At 43.9% G+C, this 25882-nt stretch overlaps 1 protein-coding gene across 6 annotated transcripts in view; it reads right to left on the bottom strand.

Annotated features, from left to right (window-relative positions):
* Positions 1–5581: 5581 nt before the first annotated feature.
* The window catches only part of CTNNA2 (catenin alpha 2), a 1145386-nt gene continuing 1125085 nt past the window's right edge, over positions 5582–25882 (bottom strand). For all 6 annotated transcript variants that reach the window (XM_029083155.1, XM_029083152.2, XM_029083150.2 and 3 more), the window contains one exon: positions 5582–6715. In XM_029083155.1, coding sequence (XP_028938988.1) covers positions 6428–6715 — 288 coding nt within the window. In that variant the 3' untranslated portion in view covers positions 5582–6427. The remainder of the gene's footprint in view (positions 6716–25882) is intronic.

Raw genomic sequence — 25882 nt, forward strand, 5'->3', positions numbered from 1 at the left:
TCAGTATCAACCAATATTGGTCAGTGGTATTTACTGTGCACTTACTGTGTGCAGAACACTGTACTGTTTGTAAAGACTTATTGGAAGAGAAGGTGATTCCACGGTCCTGCTTAGATAATGGGGAATTTATTAGCAATTCTTGAGAGAGCCACTCAAAGATCATGGTTCATTCATTGTCATGTATATTGAGTGCTTACTCTGTGCAGAGCACTGTACTAAATGCTCAGGAGAGTATAATATAACAATAAATGGACAAATTCACTACATATGGAGTGTCTTCTTCATTAAAGCATCCAATTGGCCCCACTTACCAGGGGTTCACCATCCTGGCATAATCTGTTATGTGGAAATCATTATGGCAAAAGCACCATATCTTTAGAGTTTACACAATTTTCAAAGCCTATAGACACCCTAATTAAGTCATCCCACACCTACTCCACCTGAAATCATCTTAGCTTCTACCCTTTGTTTTAATAGTCTGACTTCTATTAGCAGTCCCTCCTTCTGGCTTTTACAGTAAGTAATCTCCCTGTCCTTTTCTCAGGATCTTAATTTCTGAAGACAGTGTGCCTGCTCCATTTTTAGCAATGCCATTGTTTGGCAGGCGGAAACGTGTGCCTTTTGGTAGAAACACAAAGGAATCGTTGCACTGCTGAGTTTGTTGGTCTCCTGCAGCAGCTATGGAGAGTGACATGTTCCCTGGGGGCTACGCTCACCCAATATCGGCTTTCATCTCAATCGGCATCCAAGTTTCTCAGGGCCTTCCAGTTAGAGCCATTTTGCGATAGAGGGGCGAGAAAGGGGAAACTGCACCCAGCTGGTTTTCCCACCACCCTGATCCTCCCTAATGTGCCTTCTCATGAATCAGCCAAAGACTGAACAGGTTTATCCATCTCTGCTCGGATGACTCGTTTTCCTGCTGATGTCTCCCTAGTGCCTGCCAGAGTCCGTTGGACACTGAAGCACTGTCAGCAGCTGCAATGTCCTGGCCCTTCTTCTGCAGCCTGCAGACCAGAAATCTGCCAAGCGGACAAGTAGATGTTTCCCGTCTGGGATGGAAATGAAGGCACTCCTTGAGGAAACACCAGCCTCAGGAATGGCATAGAACAGTAGCAACAACCCATCCACCTCATAATAATAATAATGATACTTATTAAGCGGTTACTATGTGCCAAGTACTATTCTAAGCACTGGGATAGTAACCAATTAATCAGGTTAAACTCAATCCCTGTCTATCATAGGGCCCAAGCTCCTTATCCACATTTTACAGATGAGGTAACAGAGGCCCAGAGAAGTCAAGTGATTTGCCCAAGGTCACACTGGATTTGAACCCAAGTCCTTCTGACTCCTTGGCTTGTGCTCTATCCACTAAGCCATTCTCCTTCACGCTAACAACCCCATCTCTCTCTCACACACACACGTACACACACAACCTCACCAACTGAAGACTGAAGGTTGGCTCTTTCATCCTGCCGATGATAGAATAAAGATAAAGAGGTGCATTCTGGGACTCTGTGCTGCTCAGTGGTGTCTACACTCCCCGTCTGGAACTAGAAACAACAGTCAAGTTGGTTGTCCTCTTCGATGGGGACTTTTGTGGCCATTTACCCGAATGGGTCTCTTTGCCTCTACCTACCCTTGCTTTCTACTCTCTAATTCTATCCTCTAATCAGAAGCCTGGAATTTCTACAAGCCACTCTGCTTGTTTAAAGAATTCTTGCTCCCTTGAACCATGAAAAAATGGAATAATCTATCTCCCCAGAGAGTTAATTACATTAATCATGTTCCTTTTGGGCACTTGTTGAATAGCTGTTCATTCTCTGATTTCTCTGAGTGATCGGTTCCATTGATGGAGTTCTTGTTTACAGCCTATGAAATTCCTTGAAAGGGGGCCAGTAGGGCAGTGGAAAGAATAGGCAGCATTGCCAGGGGGTAAGGGTTTCGTTCTGTATCAAAGATGATGTTGCAGCTTGGGAAACTCACTTCTCAAACGGGCATTGTGCTCGGGTGGATAAGGGAAAGTCCACTTTTCATCAAGAGCTGAAAAAAGCCCCGCGAGGCAGAAACTCCCCTTTGTTCTCCATGGCCCTGAGCCAAAATAGGCGGCATGGTGCCCAGCAGTGTGCCTTCATTGACTTGGGCCTCAGAGGGAAGGGTTGCCCAAAGTTGAGCATGATGCAGGTCAATAATTATGTACATTCCCCTAATTTATTTTAATGTCTGTCTAATCACCCTCTAGACTTTGAGCTCCATATGAGCAGGAAATATGTCTACCAACTCTGTTGTATTGTACTAGCAGCATGGTGTAGTAGATAGAGCACAGGCCTGGGAGTCAGAAGATCATGGGTTCTAATCCCAACTCTGCCACTAGTCCACTGTGTGACCTTGGGCAAGTCGCTTAACTTCCCTGGGCCTCAGTTACCTCATCTATAAAATGGGGATTGAGACTGTAAGCCCCTCGTGGGATAGGGACTGTGTCCAACTCAATTTTCTTGCATCCACTCCAGTGCTTAGTACAGTGCCTGGCACATAGTAAGTATTTAACAAATACAATGGTTACAATTAAACACTTAGTACAGTGCTTTGCACACAGTCAGTGCTCCATAAATATCACTGATGGACTGATTGGTCAAATATAGCTGGGTAGACAACCTTCCTGAGCAGTCCAGATCAGTAATAGCAAAATTTGGTTGTACTCTCTTTTTTTGCCAGGATAAATGCCTCAGTTCTCAATTTCACATAGAACTTGAAAGGGGACTTCCTTTTTCTATGGAAAGACATAGACTGATTCGACGTGAACTGGTCTAAAGGCAGTTCCAACTTTTTGAATCCCCCAGTGGCTTATCAACCTTCAAATCCAATACTGGCTTATAATGGTGGTGTCAGAGCTCTCCAGCACAGGTCCCACCTCAGCTGCTGATTCTCATTCAATCAATCAATCTTATTTATTCATTCAATCATATTTATTGAATGCTTACTGTGTGCAAAGCACTCTATTAAGTGCTTGGGAAGCAACGTGGCTCAGTGACAAGACTCCGGGCTTGGGGGTCAGAGGTCATGGGTTCTAACTCCGACTCCACCACTTGTCAGCTGTGTGACTTTGGGCAAGTCACTTCACTTCTCTGTGCCTCAATTACCTCATCTGCAAAATGGGGATTAAGACTGTGAGCCCCACGTGGGACAATCTGATCACCTTGTATCCCCCCAGCATTTAGAACAGTGCTTTGCACATAGTAAATGCTTAACAAATACCATCTTTATTATTACAGTATAATAATGTAACACATTCCTGCCCACAATGCATCCCTACCCACGCCGTCCTTTTCAGTTCAACTGACCTCATTATTTTCTCCTGTATCACCTCAGAGTCATGTTCCAGCCATGGCTTATGCCTGACTCCCCCTACATGCCACATCCCCATCCCTGCCTCTTTACACCACACTTCAAGTCTGCCTCTTCAGGTTTCCCTGATTAACTTTACCCAATCTCTTACCACCCAGGGCTAACTGTGACCCAGTCCTCCCCCGCAGTTCACTGTTGGCCAGACACAACCTTGATGAAATGTATTTTTGGTCCTTTTGATACTGATTTATATATAGCAGGATGATGTGCCTGAAGTGAAAAAAGGATGTAAATCCAGAATCCTTGTGGGAATTCCAGAAACATGATCTGCTTTCCTATTCTCAAAGGTGAGTCCCAAATCATCAGGATATTAAGAGGTCTTCCGGCCCAGCCCTCTGCCACATGCAGGGCTGTACCTAAATCATTTCAGAGGCTGTTGAGCTCTTAATGAAAGCTTTTCCCTCAGAGGATATTTTCTGCCTCCAACCTCCAATGTCAGCAAGCTCTTAATTATTTGGGATAGGTTTCTCTTGAGATCTCTCAGAAAAGCATAGTCAACCATATGCCTGAAATGGGACAGCTACAGCCTTCACAGAGGCAGTGAGTAAACTGCAAGATTCTTCTTCAAGTTAAGGGATTCATGAAGTTCACAAAGGTCAGTTCCTTCCCCCAAACCTAGAACTAATTTCACAACTCTTCTACTCACATTCACCTTTGAAGGCTTTAAAGCTGAGTACCCTTGCGATCCCTCCCAATTAAAATGTGAGAAGTCAATTTCAAACCATCCTTTGGGAACCCATTTCAGTCTTTAATAACCACCCCTGTAAGGAGATCATTCCTAATATTTAAACTGAATCTCTCATGCTGCAGATGCCTCTGTTTCCTGATATACGTAAGATCCAAATACCAATATTATTATTATCCTATTGTTTCTTTAGAGTCTGAAATACATTGATGTCAGCTATTACACCATCCCAAAATGATGTGACCCCAAGAGAGCCCTGATTCACAACCTCTGGAGGGTCTGGGAGAATATAAATCAAAGTTCTGGATCACAGATTTGGTAGCACAGGATAGAAAGGAGAAATGTGGTGGAATAAGAGCTTGTTTAATCGGCACAAACAATCCTGTCATTTCACCATCTTGGACCCAACCTCCTACCTTGTTTCTGATTACTATTTGGCTGCCAAAGCCCAATCTGCCAGCTCGCATGGGTTGCCACTTCCAGATTGTTGAGGTAACCAAGTTGCCTACAGTACACTTTCATTTCAAGTGTTTGGATTTGGGAAGAAGCCAAAATACACTTCTGTTTCAAGTGCCTGGATTTGGGGAGCTGTTTAGGCTAGAAATAATCAGAACATTGAGGCCAAATTGCATTAAGGGAGACTGAATTTTCCAGCTAACTGGTGGTCCAGACCCATTTCAGTTGACTAGATGTGAAACATGACCTTGGGGGAAGGGACCTGGATCACTTCCTTAATCGTGGGGTTCCCTCACTTTTTATAGAATGTCATATTATTGCATAACATAGACGGTCTGTGCCATCGGACTGGTTCCTAGACAGCCTTGGGCAAGTCACTTCACTTCTCTGTGCCTCATCTATAAAATGGAGATTAAGACTGTGAGCCCAATGTGGGTCAGGGATTGTGCCAACCCAGTTTACTTGTTTCCACCGCAGCGTTTAGCACACTGGAAGCCGAGAAGCAGCTTGGCTTAGTGGAAAGAGCATGGGCTTGGGAGTCAGAGGATGTGGGTGCTAATTCCGTCTCTGCCACTTGCCTGCTGTGTGACCTTGGGCAAGTCACTTCACTGCTCTGGGCCTCAGTTACCTCATCTGTAAAAATGGGGATAAAAAAAGGTGAACCCCATGTGGGACAATCTGATTACCCTGTATCTACCCCTGCGCTTAGAACAGTCTTTGCCACATAGTAAGAGCTTAACAAATACCATAATTATTATTATTATTACTACACTGGCACACAGTAAGCACTTAAACACTATAATTATAATGATAATTATTATTATTGGCTGCTCACAGTAGGGTTTGAATGAACTGGAATTCTCTATTTTCAAGTGGTTCCTCTACTTGGTGCTCTGATGGGTCACCAGCCGTTTGACATGCAAATAATGGAGTTTCTCCATTTTCCTCAGCACCATGTGTCTCTGTCACTTGCCAGACTCTCCACAAATAAATTTCTTCAATCGCCACATGACTGTTGATTTAAAGACAGGAAGCATATTTAGGGTTCTAAGTTAAATGAGTTTATTTAGAGTTAGTGGCTACAATGGTATATCAGATACCAGTACTCCAAGCTACAGCTATATATTTGCCTCTAAGCTCTCACATCAATGTCCATGACTCTAAACATCCCACTGACAGGCCTCCTATTTCTAGCAAAACAATAAGAGAAAAGGCAATATCAGTCACCATCTTGTGGGTCATACTCCACCGTTCTGATTTCAATCGGCAAAATTAATTTCCCGTCCCATAGTGAATGGACTTAATTGATACCATGATCATAGTCATAACACTACCAGAATATAAAGAACCAAATATAGATTGAAAGAAGCATTTTAAGCTGGATTAGTTTGTTTTTCCTCAGGTAAAAATGCACATACTATCATGAATATGACTTTGAAGTTAAATTTTCAATTAGTGGGCCACACACTGAAGCAGACTGGCTAGGACATTTTTGCACTGTAACAGAAGCAATACAAGCTTTATGTTCTACCATTACACTTCCAGTTTTTCACTTAATATACCTGCCAACCTAATGTTTCTTGCATGCATAACGTTTTGCTTTTAAAGATTTAAGTGTAACACCCCCCCCCATTCATTCTGTATTGCCAATTCTTTAGCCCATTTCAGCACAGAGTATCCAGCGAAAGCTGGGGTCAGCTTTGAGTCACCCCAGAAAAGACGCTCGCCTTTTCAGCTTAAAGGTTGGGAATTGAGTCGGATTAAAATCTCTCATCACATGCACACTGACCCGGCTTCGTTATTCTCCCCATGCCAGACACATACAAGTCGGCAGGTATGCATACAAAACCGAATAAAAAACCCCTCTTGGGAAAGCCTAATGTTCTAGAAGGAATCCATAGCTTTAAATTCGCTTAAAGCCTGTACTGGGGAAATGTGTTTCTTCTGAGAGCCTCTTCTAACTCTTGTCTGATACTCCTCTGGCTTTTCTCTCTTGACTAGAGGTTTCTTCTCCGGAGCCTTCATTTTCCAAGACACGACGGGTGAGTTCACGGCCGCTGTGCCGTAGACCTTCTGATACTTAGTGGAGGCCACGTAGGAGGCTTTTACCGTGAGGACGACGGCATTCATCAGGTTTTTAGCGGCCTGGATGAGCGATGTGGCACTGTCCAGCTGTGGAGAAACAACGGGATGAGAGATGGCCGGGTTATTCGTAGTCTAATGTCCCAGAGGACTTGATATATTTCTGCGGCAATCACGATGTTTGCTCTTGGAAGGCAAACAGCATAATAGGAATAGGACAGGTTTGAAAAGAGTACATGGTAGGATCGAAAATGTTGCCCTCCCTAAAAATCTGTGGCATTATGCTGTCAGTCTCAAAAGGAAGCTCTAGGATATATGTCCTTATAAAGTGCCTAATGTCAAGCAGTTCAAACAGAAGGTCTATTTTCCATCTTGGGAAGAGGCAATCATAAACCTCGTTTCCCCACCAAGAACTTTTCACGGCCATTTTTAACTTCGTGATGACAGCCCAATTGCCTCAAAAGTTTTAAAGAGTTTTTTTTGGTCCACGGGACTCAGGAAAATCAAGAGGTATTTCTTGAGTTGCCCATTCATCTAGGTGGATATGGGGGCACATCACACTTTTCTAGAGCTCTACCTTCAGTTCGAGCCCCAGGGACCCTTCTATCTAATCTGAACTTCTTTACAGATTCACTGGGTGATCTTGGGGGGTCACATGACCTTCCCATCATCTTTAAATTAGCAGTAAGAATGCTCTCTCTGCTGCCCATCAAACACGATTTATTATAGGCACTCCCATGAACATAGTACTTCGGGGAAAGACGGCACATGAAAACTGCAGAGCTCTACATAAATGCTTAATAATACCTTTCTCTCAGTGTTTACAGAATGGAGTGGAAAGAAGTGAGAGCAGAGCAAACTGAAAAGAAAGGCTGGTATTCTCTATCATGAGACTTAATTAAAGGTAACCTAACCCTCTCTTCAGTTGTCTGTGGAATTCTACATTCAACCCAGGTAACACCGACCACTTCTAGGGAATTCATTTGAGATCCTTCCTCCCAATCTCCACCATAGGAGTTAGGAAAGGAGCAGTAGGCAGATGGCAGGAAGCAAAAAATTAGAACTACAATGAGGAGGGAAATAAGCACATTATTAGATGTCTTGGAAGAGTAGAGTGGATCCGAGGGAAGAATTAGAAGTTGTATGTTGGCTGCTGCTATTTCACCACAGACACCATTTTTTAATGGTATTTGTTAGGTGCTTACTTATGTGTCAAGTACTGTCTGAGCCTGGATTTTCACAGATGGGATCTAACTGAGCAGCCAAAATGTGAGGGCTCTCCTCTTCAGATCCTCTCCACTCCCCCATCCCGGTGGAGAAATTCTGTGAATAAATCTGTTACACGGTGGAGAATGAGATCTTGCTAGGGAAGAAGTTGATTTCACTGGGCTCACAGAGCAAAAATGGCAAGGTCAGACATAATCAGCACACTCTCAAACCACTACTGTCTGATAATAAAGGAGGTCCCGTGCTTCCCCATGAAAGGGAGTGTTAAGAAGCAGCTGTGTCAGATACACTTGCAGCAAATTTTTGGACAGGCTTGTAAAATTAACAGATAAACAGAACATAGTTTAGGTCAAACACAAGTAAAGCGATTAATCACATTTTTCCTTCCAACTTATTCACAAAATACTGACTTGGAATATTGGCACAGAGGCTTTTAGGCTGACAGACTCTGAGGAAACGGTAACAATTAATTGAAACACCCTGAATTGGCAGGGGATAGTTACTGAGATGCCAAAGGGGTCAGTTAAGCCTGGTGATATTGATATGGCCATAAATCAAGATGATGGGAGTAAATGGTCCAATCAAGGAATCAAGGTGATGTTGCAAAGTGCAAGAAACACAAAGAGTTTAAAAAAGGGATTCTAACAGTCGTGGCTTGGCCGTTTTATTAAGAATCTGTTCCACTAAAAACACATAAAAATTTTATATTGGAATTAATAAATAAAAAAATTGCCTAATATTAAACCACCAGGAGAAGTTATCAAATCAACTAGCTTCAGTATAAAAACTGGCCTGGAAATGAGAGTTTGGGCATCTTAATTCCAATTTGCATATGCTATTTTACTTTTACAAAACTTGTTTACATAGTATATGGTGATTCTTAAAGATGGACTCACCCAATTTTTATTCCCCAAACCCAAATTGTTGATGTATTATTCTAGCTCTTTATAAAAGAAAATCCCCTGGTATATCTTTATTCTGGTTCTCTCTCCCATCTGCAGACCAAGGTTCAAGATTTCTTGCGAAAGGAGGTGTGTGCCCTTTAAAAAGAGGGGAAAAAAGTAGATTTTCCAGCTCATTTCCAGCTGGTTCCCAAGGACAATGGTCCCATCAGGATGGGAATAGGATGAGAAGCAGTGTGACCTAGTGGAAAGAACACGGGCCTGGGAGTCAGAGGACCTGGGTCTAATTCCAGCTCTGCCACTTGTCTATTGGGCAACTGTGAGCAAGTCATTTAACTTCTTTGTTTCTTAGATAACTCATCTGTAAAATGGGGATTAAAATTGAGTCCCGATGAAGGATTTAGTACAGTGCCCGGCACATAGTAAGTGCTTAACAAATCCCATTAAAAGAAAAACAGAACAAAGCAAAAAAGATTAATGGTTAATTTCCAGAAATGCAAATCTACATTCTGGGGTTTTCTTCAGTTTCAAAGTGGTAAAAAAGTAAAAAAAAAAAAAACCCAAAGCACTATGTTTCATATGTAGCTACATAGGTGAAGAGGAGCGATGAGCACTAGTGAGGGAAATGAGGAGCAGAGGAGGGCAGTCATCTGCTCCACCCTAACCACACCCACTACTGACATTCTGGAAACCCTAACTCCCATGGGCCTCACCCACAGAAATCTGGCCTCTTTCATCCACTCCCCTCTTCCATCCTGTTTCCTTTTCCCCACCTCTTTCAGTTTCTCAGGAAATGGGTGAAATAGATGACCAGAGCCTGGAAGTTCACTGGTTACTTAAATTCATCCTTAAAATGTCATGCTTATACACTTTTACACTTCCCAGTGCTGAAAGCTGAAAACAACCCTGTCCCTTCATTAGGAGTGTCTGCATTGTCTAGCACCAGTGCTAACCACTCCATGCATCCAATTTGAGTTCCTAAATACGTAAAAAAAATTTTTGCACTATCTGATATTTTATCTAAAGGTTTCCTCTTGCCAAACTCCACTTCTGGTAAAATAACTCAGACTGAGGGATAGACCGTAAATTCTCTGTGGGCAGGGAATGTGTCTGTTTATTTTATTTATTTTATTCTCCCAAGTGCTCAGTACAGAACTTGTAGACAGTAAGCTCTCAATAGATAAAACTGAATGAATGAATGAAAGAAAGGAAGGGTTCATTGGCAATAGAGGTAGGATTTTACAACAAAGACCTAAATTTTCTCTCTCAAATGTCTAGAACTATAATACCAGCTGCCTCAATGATGTGGAGAGAAGTTAACTTAAATTCCTTTTTAACACTTAAAACTGGAGTTCAGAAGAAAGAAAATACTAACCCTGAAAGCTTCCTTCATAAAAGTGAATATATCAAGTAGTGACATTCCAGATTTTGAAACATGTTAGACTCTCCAGCAATGGTTAAGGTTAGTTATCCATTCCTCCGCTTTAATCATTCTAGTGAGTTTAAATTTGGGAAGCAGGAAAAATCACTGTAGGTAAAGATAAGCTGTCTATACTCCAAGAGTTCAAAATAATCAGTCAATCAGTGGCACTTATTGAGCGCATCTTATATGCAGATCACTGTACTAAATAAATGCTTGGGAGAATACAACAGAGTTGGTAGGCACATTCCCTGCCCATAATGACCTTACAGTCTAGAGATGAGTTTATAATCTAGAGATGAGCTTACGGTGCAAAGGTGATCCTTAACAAATTACATAATCCTTAAGAAGTCTCGAAATTTTTCCAATGGCACTTTGTAAACGAAACAATGATTTCTCCAGACGTAGGTGCAAGTCACATGGAAAAATATATTTTGCTCAAGTTAGCTTTGCGCGTAACGAATGCAAGTTTAGAAACCCAGAGCCTCAGAGCTTATTATATGCTCCATAGATCATTTCATTTAAAAAAAATCCATAAAGCTTTGGGGAAGCACTTGACCTTCTTAGAAGCTAGACTGCCTCTCTCCAAAATACACCAATTGTTCCAGGATCTGTTGTCGGTACAACTTTTGGTTTTATATTTTAGACTTCCATTGAAATATAAAGGGCCCAGAGAGAGTTCACAAAGAGGTGATAAAACTGGAAGCTAGCTCAGTTATGCCCTGGGTGTCTCCGGGAAGGCAGTAAGGTGAGAAGTGAAGAAGAATATTCCTTTCCTGCAGATCTTGAAGCTGGATGTGAGCAGATTTGGTCTGATGAGCAAATTGAGGCTTCGCCCCTTTTCATGCTTCTATTTGCACCCCAACCCTCTTCCATTTCAAACAAAGAAACCCAGGCTACTCTTCTTACATGTGTTTACATTCTCCTTCCCTTCCCCGGGAGAGGAGAGAACCTGCTGCTGTATTAATTGTTATAGGAATCTAATGATATAAAGCCACTATTAAGATAATTTCCTGGTATTTATTACTGCTGTAAGCTCTCTGAGGGCAGAAATTTTGCCAGCTGACTTAGCTGTACTCCCCCAATGCTGCATATAATGCTCTGTCACAATAAGAGCTCAATAAATACCAATTCCACACCATTGCCTCTGTTCCATCAACAGAAAACACTTGCTGAGTGCCCATTTGTTCCAGCTGCCAAGCTAGAGGGTAGACACAAAGTTAGTGCCCAGTTCAGCCTGCACACTTCACTCCTCTAATAGCACTCAACTCACTGTGTCTTGCTCTCCTTTCTATTGTTTCTGACCACTTGATCCCACCCTCCATCCTGCCAGGGGCTCTCTCCTACCTCAAATATGACAGACCACAATTCACTCCACTGTCAAACCTCTACTAAAATTACATCTCCTCCAGGAAGCCTTCCCTGTCTTAATCTCTCATCTCTCCATCCTATTTCCCTCCCTACTGCATCACCAAGGCATTTGAGTTCTTAATAATAATAATTATGGTATTCGTTAAGCACTTTTCATTCAATAGTATTTATTGAGCACTCACTATGTGCAGAGCACTGTACTAAGCGCTTGGAATGAACAAGTGGGCAACAGATAGAGACAGTCCCTGCCGTTTGACAGGCTTACAGTCTAATCAGGGGAGACAGACAGACAAGAACAATGGCAATAAATAGAGTCGAGGGGAAGAACATCTCGTAAAAACAATGGCAACTAAATAGAATCAAGGCGATATACATTTCATTAACAAAATAAATAAGGTAATGAAAATATATACAGTTGAGCAGACTAGTACAGTGCTGAGGGGATGGGAAGGGAGAGGGGGAGGAGCAGAGGGAGATGGGGGGAAAAGAGGGTTAAGCTGCGGAGAGGTGAAGGGGGGGTGGTAGAGGGAGTAGAGGGAGAAGGGGAGCTCAGTCTAGGAAGGCCTCTTGGAGAAGGTGAGTTTTAAGTAGGGTTTTGAAGAGGGGAAGAGAATCAGTTTGGCGGAGGTGAGGAGGGAGGGCGTTCCAGGACCGCGGGAGGACGTGACCCAGGGGTCGACGGCGGGATAGGCGAGACCGAGGGACGGTGAGGAGGTGGGCGGCAGAGGAGAGGAGCGTGCGGGGTGGGCGGTAGAAAGAGAGAAGGGAGGAGAGGTAGGAAGGGGCAAGGTGATGTAGAGCCTTGAAGCCTAGAGTGAGGAGTTTTTGTTTGGAGTGGAGGTTGATAGGCAACCACTGGAGGTGTTTAAGAAGGGGAGTGACATGCCCAGATCATTTCTGCAGGAAGATGAGCCGGGCAGCGGAGTGAAGAATAGACTGGAGCGGGGCGAGAGAGGAGGAAGGGAGGTCAGAGAGAAGGCTGACACAGTAGTCTAGTCGGGATATAACAAGAGCCCGTAGCAGTAAGGTAGCCGTTTGGGTGGAGAGGAAAGGGCGGATCTTGGCGATATTGTAAAGGTGAAACCGGTAGGTCTTGGTAACAGATAGGATGTGTGGGGTGAATGAGAGAGATGAGTCAAGGATGACACCGAGATTGCGGGCCTGAGACGGGAAGGATGGTCGTGCCATCCACGGTGATAGGGAAGTCTGGGAGAGGACCGGGTTTGGGAGGGAAGATGAGGAGCTCAGTCTTGCTCATGTTGAGTTTTAGGTGGCGGGCCGACATCCAGGTGGAGACGTCCTGGAGGCGGGAGGAGATGCGAGCCTGAAGGGAGGGGAAGAGGACAGGGGCGGAGATGTAGATCTGCGTGTCATCTGCGTAGAGATGGTAGTCAAAGCCGTGAGAGCGAATGAGTTCACCGAGGGAGTGAGTGTAAATGGAGAACAGAGGAGGCCCAAGAACTGACCCTTGAGGAACTCCAACAGTTGAAGGATGGGAGGGGGAGGAGGCGCCAGCGAAGGAGACCGAGAATGACCGGCCAGAGAGATAAGAGGAGAACCAGGAGAGGACGGAATCCGTGAAGCCAAGGTGAGATAAGGTATGGAGGAGGAGGGGATGGTCGACAGTGTCAAAGGCAGCAGAGAGGTCAAGGAGGATTAGAATGGAGTAGGAGCCATTGGATTTGGCAAGAAGGAGGTCATGGGTGACCTTAGAGAGAGCAGTTTCGGTAGAGTGGAGGGGACGGAAGCCAGATCGGAGGGGGTCCAGGAGAGAATGGGAGTTAAGGAATTCTAAGCAGCGATCGTAGACGACTCGTTCTAGGATTTTGGAAAGGAAGGGTAGTAGGGAGATAGGGCGATAACTCGAGGGGGAAGTGGGGTCAAGAGAGGGTTTTTTTAGGATGGGGGAGACATGGGCATGTTACTTACTATGCCCTATGTGCAAAGCACTGTTCTAAGCACTGGGGTTGATAGAAGGTAATCAGGTTGTCCCACGTGGGGCTCACATTCTTAACACCCATTTTACAGATGAAGTGAAGCACAGAGAAGTTAAGTGACTTGCCCAAAGTCATACAGCTGATAGGTGGCAGAGCCAGGATTAGAACCCATGACCTATGACTTTCATGCCCATGCTCTTTCCACTAAGCCACGGAGTTCTTAGCCCTTACTTACTTATGGTACTGACTCCCAGCCTCCAACCCCTATTGCATCTATATACCTGTATTTATATGTGGATGCTTTCCATACCTGCAGTTTATTTTACTGTCTGTCTCCCCTGCTAGATTGTAAGCACTTGGTGAGACTGAATCGTGTGTACGTCCTTCTTTGTACTCTCCCAAATGTTCTGCACAGACTAAGTGTTCAAAGTGCTCAGGAAGTACCCTGACCAACTGGAAAGAGCACAGGCCTAGGAAGCAGCAGACCTGAGAATTTTGAAGACTTGTTCAAGGTCACACAGCAGACAAGTGGAAGATCTGGGATTAGAACCCAGATCCTTGGGCTCCCAAGAACATGCTCTTTCCACTAGGCCATGCTGCTTTTGCTGCTCTCTCTCTTTTTCTCTGTATATATTTACATATACATATATACACATATATCTATTTATATCCATATATATAAATATACATATATAGCCTTGCACTTTATGCTTTTAACACTTTATGCTAATTTCCTGATTCTAACTGTGTTCAACCTACTCTTTTTAATTGTAATCCCCTTGAGGACCGACCCCATTCCATTTTCCTTTGCAAAGAGGAGGTCACCAAAAAATACTGTTGATAATAATGAGGACAGTAAGTGAATCTGAATTATTGAAAACAGTGAACAAACCTCAGTCCCGTGCAAAGAGATTTATCAGAGTAATGGTTTGCACAATGCCAACCCTACTCTTGTCTTTCCAGTAGTATATAATCATGGCTAGATGATTCCATATTGAGGACAAATTAAATAAAAAAATTAAAATATGTGGAATATGGACAAGGGTTGTCAAAAACTATCTTGTGGGTTGTAAGATCACTCCTCAAGATGATATTTTTATGTCTATATCTTCATGTTGCCATAGTATTGTGTTTAATTTCTCCTCATTTGTCTTTCCCTTCAATACCTTCTACCCATTTTCATTTTTAGATTGTGAGTCCCCTGTGGGTCAAGGACTGTTTCTAACTGCCACTGTATTCTTTTTCAATTCTTTGTACAGTGTTCTGAACAAAGACAACTTGATAAATGCTATTACTACTAATTACTGTAGCAGAGTGCAACAGTGTTCTGAACCTCAAACATACGTTTCTTCAGATTCTTAAGTCACCCTCCCACTAATATTCCTAGATCAGAAGAGTTTTTGTTTTGGTTTTTTTTTTTGGTATTTGTTAAGCCCTTACTATGTGCGGAGAACTGTACTCGGCACTGGGGCAGAATACAAGGTATTCAGTTTGGCCACAGTCTGTGTCCCACTTGGGGCTCACAGTCTGTAGAGGATGGTGTTGGATTTAATCCCCATTTTGCAGGTGAGGAAACTGAGGTAGAGAAAAGTCAAGTAAAGTGCCCAAGAACACACAGCAGAAGAGTGACAAAGCTAAGATTAGAACCCTTTGACTTCCAGGCTTGTGTTCTTCCTACTAAAAATGTTGGTATTTGTTAAGCGCTTACTATGTGCAGAGCACTGTTCTAAGCGCTGGGATAGACACAGGGGAATCAGGTTGTCCCACGTAGGGCTCACAGTCTTCATCCCCATTTTACAGATGAGGGAACTGAGGCACCGAGAAGTTAAGTGACTTGCCCACAGTCACACAGCTGACCAGTGGCAGAGCTGGGATTCGAACTCATGACCTCTGACTCCAAAGCCCGTGCTCTTTCCACTGAGCCATGCTCTTTCTCATACTAGCATACTAGGTCATGCTCTTTCTCTAATTCTCTTCCTTCATCTTTGTGTCATCACTGTATTGGGCAGTAGCCATGGCCTCAGTCAATGATATCTGCTGAGCACTTTGTACAGAATACTGTACCAAGTGCTTGGGAGAGTACAGTACAGTAGAGTTCGGGGATGTAATCCCCGCCCTCAAGGAGTTTACACTCATGTCCCTCCATGTCAGAGGGAGGAAAATGTATGCTATGCTGATTAGGCTATCTCTTGCATCTTCCGAGGACTTCCTTCACACTCAAAAGGGAGGTGAAAAACCTAGGAGACAATTTAGCCTGATTTATGCAGCTAAAGATAGGACAATAAACAAGTCAACCAGATAATTTGTTCAGTACTACAGTTCACATGGTACGTGTAGCTGTGGAGAAGATACTCTACACCTAGAGTTGCCTGCCAATTCACTCTGCCCTAATTTTGTTAGTGCTTGACAAACAGAAGCTGAGTGGATACATTCTGTTCTATTTGACAAGAAATGAAGAAAATGGCACTCATCTGGAAGCTGAGGGAAAACGTTTGGTAAACACCCTGTAATTACCCAAGATTCAATTTGGCTCCGACCTTCAGCTCCAAATTGCTAGCATGATTCCATAGGAATGAAAAAAAAAAATCCCATCTTGTGTTTTCTCAATGGCTCACGGGTAACTTACTCATCTGGGCAGGTTTATTTATTTATATTTTTGATTCATTCATGTAGGGCGTAGTGCTTTATAGTTGGCCAGCCCACTGATTAACTGTCTTCATTTGCATTTTTTCAATTATGGGTAAGTAAACCTTAGGGACTTTCAGGCAGACTTAATTACAGTTAACAAATGTTGCATGTTAAATATAGCCGTGTGGCATTTCTCTCACCATAAAAGGCAGTTGGCAATCTCTGGTACTATACCTGTTCAACCTAAGAGGTGTCCTTGGTACGTTGAGAATATTAAGGGTGGTAATATAATGGAGAGCATGAATATTTCTACATCAGAAAAGTGAAACTGGTGAAAAATACAGGGGATTGATGTTGGTGGCTTAGCTTTCTTCAGTGGTAGCAATGGGGAGGCCATCGTGGCTGCCCTGTGACTCATTATACCTGGTGCTGTTTTAGTGTCTTCTCTTGGGGTCACGGTCTCCTAATTTCTTCTCCTCCCTCATCGACACCCATGCCCGTCACCCCCGCCGATTGTTCCGGACCTTTAACTCTCTCCTTAGGCCCCCTGTTCCTCCCCCTCCCCCATCTCTCACCCCTAATGATCTGGCCACCTATTTCCTCACGAAAATCAACACGATCAGGTCTGAGCTCCCCAAAGTCACCCCTCCGCCTCTCCCCTCCCCCCCAACAACCCCCTCCCCTACTTTCCCATCCTTCCCTGCAGTATCCTCAGAGGAGATCTCCTCCCTCCTCGCAAGTGCCACCCCCTCCACCTGCGCCTTGGACCCCATTCCCTCTCACCTTCTTAAAACCATCGCCCCTGCCCTCCTCCCTTCCTTAACTTCTATTTTTAACCACTCAATCTCCAAGGGCTCCTTCCCCTCTGCCTTCAAACACGCCCACGTCTCCCCCATCCTAAAAAAACCCGCTCTTGACCCCACTTCCCCCTCCAGTTATCGTCCTATCTCCCTACTACCCTTCCTTTCCAAAATCTTAGAACGAGTCGTCTACAATCGATGCCTAGAATTCCTTAACTCCCATTCTCTCCTAGACCCCCTCCAATCTGGCTTCCGTCCCCTCCACTCTACCGAGACTCCTAGACCCCCTCCAATCTGGCTTCCGTCCCCTCCACTCTACCGAGACTGCTCTCTCTAAGGTCACCCGTGACCTCCTTCTTGCCAAATCCAATGGCTCCTACTCCATTCTGATCCTCCTTGACCTCTCTGCTGCCTTTGACACTGTCGACCATCCCCTCCTCCTCCATACCTTATCTCACCTTGGCTTCACGGACTCTGTCCTCTCCTGGTTCTCCTCTTACCTCTCTGGCCGATCATTCTCGGTCTCCTACGCTGGAGCCTCCTCCCCCTCCCATCCTTTAACTGTTGGAGTTCCTCAAGGGTCAGTTCTTGGCCCTCTTCTGTTCTCCATTTACACTCACTCCCTCGGTGAACTCATCCGCTCTCACGGCTTTGACTACCATCTCTACGCAGATGACACGCAGATCTACATCTCCGCCCCTGTCCTCTCCCCCTCCCTTCAGGCTCGCATCTCCTCCTGCCTCCGGGATGTCTCCACCTGGATGTCGGCCCGCCACCTAAAACTCAACATGAGCAAGACTGAGCTCCTCATCTTCCCTCCCAAGCCCGGTCCGCTCCCAGACTTCTCCATCACCGTGGATGGCACGACCATCCTTCCCGTCCCGCAGGCCCGCAATCTCGGTGTCATCCTTGACTCGTCCCTCTCGTTCACCCCACACATCCTATCCGTTACCAAGACCTGCCGGTTTCACCTCTACAATATCGCCAAGATCCGCCCTTTCCTCTCCACCCAAACGGCTACCTTACTATTACGGGCTCTCGTTATATCCCGGCTAGACTACTGTGTCAGCCTTCTCTCTGACCTCCCTTCCTCCTCTCTCGCCCCGCTCCGGTCTATTCTTCACTCCGCTGCCCGGCTCATCTTCCTGCAGAAACGATCTGGGCATGTCACTCCCCTTCTTAAACAACTCCAGTGGTTGCCTATCGACCTCCGCTCCAAACAAAAACTCCTCACTCTAGGCTTCAAGGCTCTCCATCACCTTGCCCCTTCCTACCTCTCCTCCCTTCTCTCTTTCTACCGCCCACCCCGCACGCTCCGCTCCTCTGCCGCCCACCTCCTCGCCGTCCCTCGGTCTCGCCTATCCCGCCGTCGACCCCTGGGTCACGTCCTCCCGCGGTCCTGGAACGCCCTCCCTCCTCACCTCCGCCAAACTGATTCTCTTTCCCTCTTCAAAACCTTACTTAAAAATCACCTCCTCCAAGAGGCCTTCCCAGACTGAGCTCCTCTTCCCCCTCTACTCCCTCTGCCATCCCCCCTTTACCTCTCCGCAGCTAAAGCCTCATTTTCCCCTTTTCCCTCTGCTCCTCCACCTCTCCCTTCCCATCCCCACAGCACTGTACCCGTCCGCTCAACTGTATATATTTTCGTTACCCTATTTATTTTGTTAATGAATTGTACATCGCCTTGATTCTATTTAGTTGCCATTGTTTTTACGAGATGTTCTTCCCCTTGACGCTGTTTAGTGCCATTGTTCTTGTCTGTCCGTCTCCCCCGATTAGACTGTAAGCCCGTCAAACGGCAGGGACTGTCTCTATCTGTTGCCGACTTGTTCATCCCAAGCGCTTAGTACAGTGCTCTGCACATAGTAAGCGCTCAATAAATACTATTGAATGAATGAATGAATTTCTGATTATTGCAAGGCAGCTGACCTGTCTGCAACTGCTGCTGCTTCTGCTTCCCAATATCTACTTTAATACCATATCTTTGGGATTTTTGCTTACTTGAGCCTCTGACATGTTTCTTCAGACCACCCTTCCAATAGTTTCTTACATTTCAGCTCACCTCAGAGCAGCTCTTTTCCCTTGTCCATTCTCTCCACATGTCCAGCTGCAGATAATGTGGGGGGTAATGAGCAGGCTTAGACAACTCTAAGACCCCATCATATAACAATAACAACAATGTTGGTATTTGTTAAGCGCTTATTATGTGCAGAGCACTGTTCTAAGCACTGGGGTAGATACAGGTTCATCATGTTGTCCCATGTGAGGCTCACAATCTAAATGCCTATTTTACAGATGAGGTAACTGAGGCACAGAGAAGTTAAGGGACTTGCCCACAGTCACACAACTGACAAGTGGCAGAGCTGGGATAGACCATATGTGATCTATTTATCTAGGGTGAGTGCACTTTACTGAATAGCTACTGATTATAAAGGGCTATACTAAGCACTTGTAGAGTAAAACAGAGCAAGACATTGTCCCTTCCCCCAAAGGGCTTATAATGTAATGAGGGAGGTAAACAAAAATATTTACATAGTGGGAGCAAGAGGTCAAACTAAATTGTAACAGTAGCATAACAAGTATAAATTTAGTAGGACATGAAGTAGTCTGTTTATTTTATATAAGCACACACTAGTTCTTACACATATTCACTTTTCCTTCTTCCTTTTACCTGTGAATGACTTTAGCATCTCTCTCTTCTGCTAAATTGTAAGCCCCCTGAGAGCAGGAATCATGCCTATTGATTATACTTCATTCTCCCAAGCACATAGTAAGTGCTCAATAAAGGAGATCAATTGATTGATTGGGTAGATACAACAAGGTGTTTTGGAAGCAGTGTGGCCTAGTGGAAAAAGCATGGGCCTAGGAGTCAGTAGACCTGGGGTCTAATTACAGCTTCAACTGTTGTCACTTAAGTGGGCAAGTCACTTAAGTTTGGTGTGCCTCAGTTTCCTCATCTGCAAAATGGAGATTACATCCTACTTCCTCCTACTTAGACTATGAGTTCCATGTGGGATAGGGATTATGTCCGAGCTGGTTAGCTTGTATCTAGCCCAGGACTTAGTACAATGGCATGGCAAATACATAGTCAGCCCTTAAAAGGTACCAGAATCATCAGTGGAGGAAGGCTTCCTGCTGATACTAAGAATTGCCAATTCAGAGTGCTTTATTGATTCTGAGAAGCCGTTCAGAATAACTTTCTTTTCTTACTGTGTGTGCTTTGAGTCACCGGCATATAAAAATTCCCATGGGGGTGATTCAAGGACTTGTGAACTGCCCTCAATTTTTTACATTTCACAAAGGATCAAAATCCCATTCTAATACATTCTCAGATGCATTGGCTATGTAGGGTTGATTGACGAAGACTGAACACGACCACTTCTTCAACTGGTGGTGATACTGACAGGCTCTGAACAGAATCTTCCAATTCCGGAAGCGGTATAATTATGTGGAAGCTGCCACATAATCATGAAATAGTATGAAGATTTCAGTGAACTTTTCAGGGCACCGAATGTTTTTTTTAGAAAATCCCACAGTCTGGTCGACTGATGCTGTCAGTCCATCAATTAATTGTATTTACTGGGTGTTTACTATGAGCCGAACACTAATCTAAGACTTTGGGAGAGTGCAGTTGAGTTGGTAGACATGAACCCTGCCTTCGGGGAGTTTCTACTCTAGTTAGGGAGACAGACAAGAAAATACATTTTTGGGTAGGGAAGAAATAGAGATTATGGATCTGTACAAAAGTGCTGTGGGGTGGGATGGAATGAGCATCAAATGCCTAAGGCCTACTATCACCATATAGATGTTTAGCTCCCTCCTCAAACCCCCTGTCCTCCCCTCTCCCCCATCTCTTGCCCCTAATGACTTGGCCACCTAGTTCATTGAGAAAATTGAAATTCTCAGGTATGATCTCCCTAAAATCGCCTCTGCTAATTTCCAGTCCCTCCCACCTCCTGTGCCTTCTTCAATTTTCCCATTTTTCCCAGCAGTATCTTAAGAGGCAATCTCCTGCCTTCTTTCAAAATTCACGCCCTCTACCTGCATATCTGACCCCATCCCTTCGCTATTTATCAAAGCATTTGCCCCCAACCTTCTTACTTCCCTGACTCACCTTCAACTCTTGGCTCTTTAATGGCTTCTTTCCCTCTTCAAACATGCTCATGTCTGCTCTATTCTCAAAAAACTCTCCCTTGACCCCAGGGTTCCCACCAGTTATGACCACATATCATTTTTACCATTCCTCTCCAAACTCTTTGAGCATGTTCTCTACATCTGCTTTCTCAGGTTTCTCTCAATTCTCTCCTTGAGCCTCTCCAATCTGGCTTCCTTCTCTTTCACTCTACAGAAACTGCCCTCTCAAATGTCACCAATGATCTCGTTCTTGACAAAGCCAATGGCCTCTACTCCATTCTAATCCTCCTCGACCTCTCAGCTGCCTTCGACCCTGTTGACCACTCCCTTCTCCTAGAAATATTATCACACCTTGGCTTCATTGACACTGTTCTCTCCCGGTTCTCCTATCTCTCTGGCCACTCACTGTCAGTCTCTTTTGTGGGCTCCCCTCTGCCTCCCACCCTAGAGCTGTGGGAGTCCCTCAAGGTTACATTCTGGGTACCCTTCTAGTCTCTATCTACACTCATTCCCTTGGAGAGCTCATTCACTCCCTTGGCTTCAACTACCACCTCTATGCAGGCTACATCTCCAACCCAGATCTCTCTCCCTCCCTGCAGTCTTGCATCTCCTCTTGCTTCAAGACATATCTACTTGGATGTCCCACCAAATCCTCAAGCTTAATATGTCCAAAACAGAACTCCTTCTCTTCCCATCCAAACCCTGTCCTTCCCCTGACTTTCCCATCACTGTAGACAGCTCCACCATTCTTCCTGTCTCACAAGCCTACAACCTTGGTGTTATCCTTGACTCCTCTCTCTCCTTCAACTCACAAATTAAATCTATCAGTAAAGCTTGTCGGTTCAACTTTCAGAGCATCACTAAGATCCACCCTTTGCTTGCCATCTAAACTGCTACCACATTAATCCAAGCACTAATCCAATCCCATCTTGATTACTGTATCAGCCTTCTTGTTGACCTCCGTGCCGCCTGTCTCTCCCCATTTCAGTCCATATTCCAGTCTGCTGCCCAGATCATTTTTCTACAGAAATGTTCAATACGTTTCCCCACTCCTCAAGAACCGCCAGTTCACCTCCACCCATCCACCTCCACATCAAACAGAAACTCTTTACCACTGGCTTTAAAGCATTCAATCACCTTGCTCCCTCCTACTTCACTTTGCTGCTCTCCTACTACTATCCAGCCTGCTCACTTCACTCCTCTGGTGACAACCTACTCTCTGTACCTTGATTCCCCCATCTAATGCTCCGCTGTCCTCTCTCTCATGTCCTGCCTCTGACTTGGAATGCCCTCCCTTTTCATATATGACATAAAATTCCTCTCCCCAGCTGCAAGACTTTATTGAAGGCACATCTCCTCCAAGAGGCCTTACCTAAGGTCTCATTTCTTCTTCTCCCACCTGCTTTTGCTGTAATCTGATTGCTCCTTTCATTAAACACCCTCCTCCCACCCTGCCTCAGCCCCATGGTACTTATGTGCTTACCCATAATTTTTCATTTATATTAATGTCTGTTTTCCTCTCTAGACTGTAAGCTTTGTGTGGGCAGGGATTGTGTCTACCAACTCTGTTATATTATAGTCTCCCAAGTTCATATATATATATATAGTCTCCCAAGTGCTTTTCAAACACTAAACACTCAATAAATGCAATTAATTGATTGATTGACCATATAATAGTAATAGTAGTAATAGTATTTATTCAGCACTTTCTGTGGCAGAGCACTGTACCATTCATTCAGCGTGACTCAGTGGAAAGAGCCTGGACTTGGGCATCAGAGGTCATGTGTTCTAATCCCAGCTCCGCTTTGGGTAAGTCACTTAACTTCTCTGTGGCTCAGTTACCTCGTCTGTAAAATGGGGATTCAAACTGTGAGCCCCACGTGGGACAACCTGATCATCTTGTATCCCCCCCAGCACTTAGAACAGTGTTTTACACATAGTAAGCGCTTAACAAATACCACCATTACTATAATTATTATTTATTCAATCAAATTTATTGAGCACTTACTGTGTGCAGAGCACTGTACAAAGCGCTTGGAAAGTACTATTCGGCAACAGACAGAGATAATCCCTACCCAACAATGGGCTACTAAGTACTAGCAGGGAAAACATAAGGGGGAATAAAAATGGTTCCTGTCCCTTAAGAGTCTCCCAATCTAGGAAAGGTTTTGATGTTGTTTCCTACTTGTGTCTTGAATCTGAGCAGTAGCAAATATGTGCTACTGGAGAGGCACTGCCATCCTAGGACCACATGGATAAATTTTCTTCAGGACTCAGTCCATAAAAGGTCTAACTGTAATCCTCTTAGGTTTGGGGAGCAGTGAAATCCCATGATCAGTTCCTCAGTCAACTCTCACCCCTTTTCTCTCAGAGTTGGTGATGCTGGTGACATCTTTGAATACCTAGTAGCACTATCCATCTCTTTAACAGAAATAATTTGAAACAAAACAAAGGCAAACAAAAAAAAAAGCCTGAGGTTTGTTTTTATGTTCTATATCTTGTGCCTACAAAATGATGTCCTTAATAAAACTTGGATAAATGGAACAAAACACCAGACACAAATGTAATTTTGAAAGATAATTCACTGGATTAACCTAAAATTTTAGGTCATCTTTCATTATAAAAATATAGAGAGCAAATTGAAGAAGTAGATAGCATTATTCAAGGGCTCATAAGAGGTCTTCACAATAATGCATAGCTCAGAGCTGGCAATTTTAATTAAATTAATTTCAAATTTGAGCAATTGATCCAAAGCTTCTTATAATTAAATGCATTTTTCTGCCGGCTCTAAAACAATTTTGCCTTGCTACCCAACATTTTCTCTTTTTTTTGCCTTCTTTTCCCCTCTTTATCTTTCACTCAAGGTCACAGCCTTGAAATTCTGTTCTGTTGAGAACTTGGATGCTGAGCTGCCTTAGGGCTGCCTAGTACCTGGAAGGAAGGACAATCTGGAAACCCCCAGAGCTGTCACCTGCCCCACAGGCCAGAAACTGAACTATAAAAATATTTGCAATTACTTCCACTTCTATGACCCTGAACTAACTTACAAACTAAGTATACATTTGGCCAAAAAGTCTTCCCTGGTGAGCGCCACAATTCATTGTGTAGCAACAGAATATATGCAAAACACACACACGCACACATGTTCATCTATCTGTCCCTCAGGTTCAAAGATGAAGCAATGCATGTGGGAACCTTATAAATGTGACTGATAAGTCCAATGCATGACCAACAATCTTGTGTGCATACTGTGCATGGTCTGAGGACGGGTGTTTTGACAGGGCCATCTGTATCATCCTGGAATAGTCCTACAGTCTTGATAAACCTCTCAGCAGAACCAAACAATTTCAGCAGTTGTCAGAGCCCAGGTCTGACAATTTCATTTTCATCCAGCAACCGACTCCTTGTCCTGGCTGGCAAGAAGCAGAGAGTCTTGTTCTGAGGACCTGGAGAAGCACTGTTTGCTAGCCTTGCTCCCCCAGAAACACACAGGCCCAATAATTTACCTTGGAAGCAGATGAAAATGCCAAAATGGACAAAGTGAACCATCCATCAGTGTGTTGGCTAAAAAAGCCATTGGGGGACTTACAATCCAAACCACATAAGGGGCACACCAAGACTGTTTTTGCTGTCCTGTTGTGTTGTTTATTTACAGTGCCTGATATTATTTTTACTTATGTTTATTTGTCTCAGGAGCCTACCTAGGCTTCTGCTCAAAATAAGGTGTTCCTTCCTGAACTTTAATCAATCAATGGTATTTATTGAAAACTTAGTGGGTACAGAGCCTTATTCTAAGAACCTGAGAGAGTTCAACACAACCAAATTGGTAGACACAAACCGTACCCACAAGCAGCTCACAGTATAGTGTGCATAGCTGGTGATGCCATTTTCTCTGAGACTATGCTTAACAAAGTCCTAAAAACATTTCTCTGTGTACCCCACAACTTCCTACCCTTGTTTTCAGTTGCCTAATTTTGGTCCAGTTATAATATGGGGACAGCATATAAGACTTTATGAAAGAGGAGAGCCTGCTCTGTTTTATCTCACTGCAGGAGCTGGATGGGACAAACAGGAGTTGTCATTCATTAGAAAAAACATTTCCCCCTAAACTGAGTTTGCAGTGGAGTTGTGATACAGCCAACTCAAAATCACGATAGTTACGGCTAAAGATTTATAAGTGTGGATTAGCAGGCTCCTGCGGAGGCATATCATCTTTTCATACCTCTCAAGAATAAATAGGAAAAAACAGAGCTTGGAAAACAATAATTTTAGCTAAACAGTCCAATAGGAAAGGCAGAAATACCTTCTCTAAAGGTTACCTGGTGGCTTTGTATTTTTAAATATTTTCCCTCACAAATGCAGGTTTTTTTCTTCCTGCCCCAAGCAATCCTGATCCATCCATTGGGATTTATATGGTTCCCTTTGTGGGGCCATTAACCCACTTAAAGTGCAAAATGAGACACAATCCACATTCTATGAGTTTGATTGAACATAAATAACCCTACTGGAGATGGCATAATGTCCCCTTACAAAAAGAAGCAGAGAAGGTCGCGAGACATTTTCAAAAGCCTAAATTAAAGGACTGAGTCCACTCAAAAAGCTTGACATAAATTTCTGCCAAATCACACAGAGATGACATCAATGGCAGCTATGAAAGAGAACCTAGAATTTATGAAATAGAAAAAAAAAGCTTAGTTCTATCTTTTGAAAAATATTTCTTGAGACACACCAAGAAAATGACAACGTTTAACAAGTGCACAAAGATAAACGTTAAAGGGATGCATAGAGCCTGAGGAGGGGAACTTGTCATCAAGCAAAGTAGTGCTAGAAGATGAAAG

Source organism: Ornithorhynchus anatinus, chromosome 18, assembly GCF_004115215.2.
Source record: "Ornithorhynchus anatinus isolate Pmale09 chromosome 18, mOrnAna1.pri.v4, whole genome shotgun sequence".
In the NCBI taxonomy this organism is placed as follows: domain Eukaryota; kingdom Metazoa; phylum Chordata; class Mammalia; order Monotremata; family Ornithorhynchidae; genus Ornithorhynchus; species Ornithorhynchus anatinus.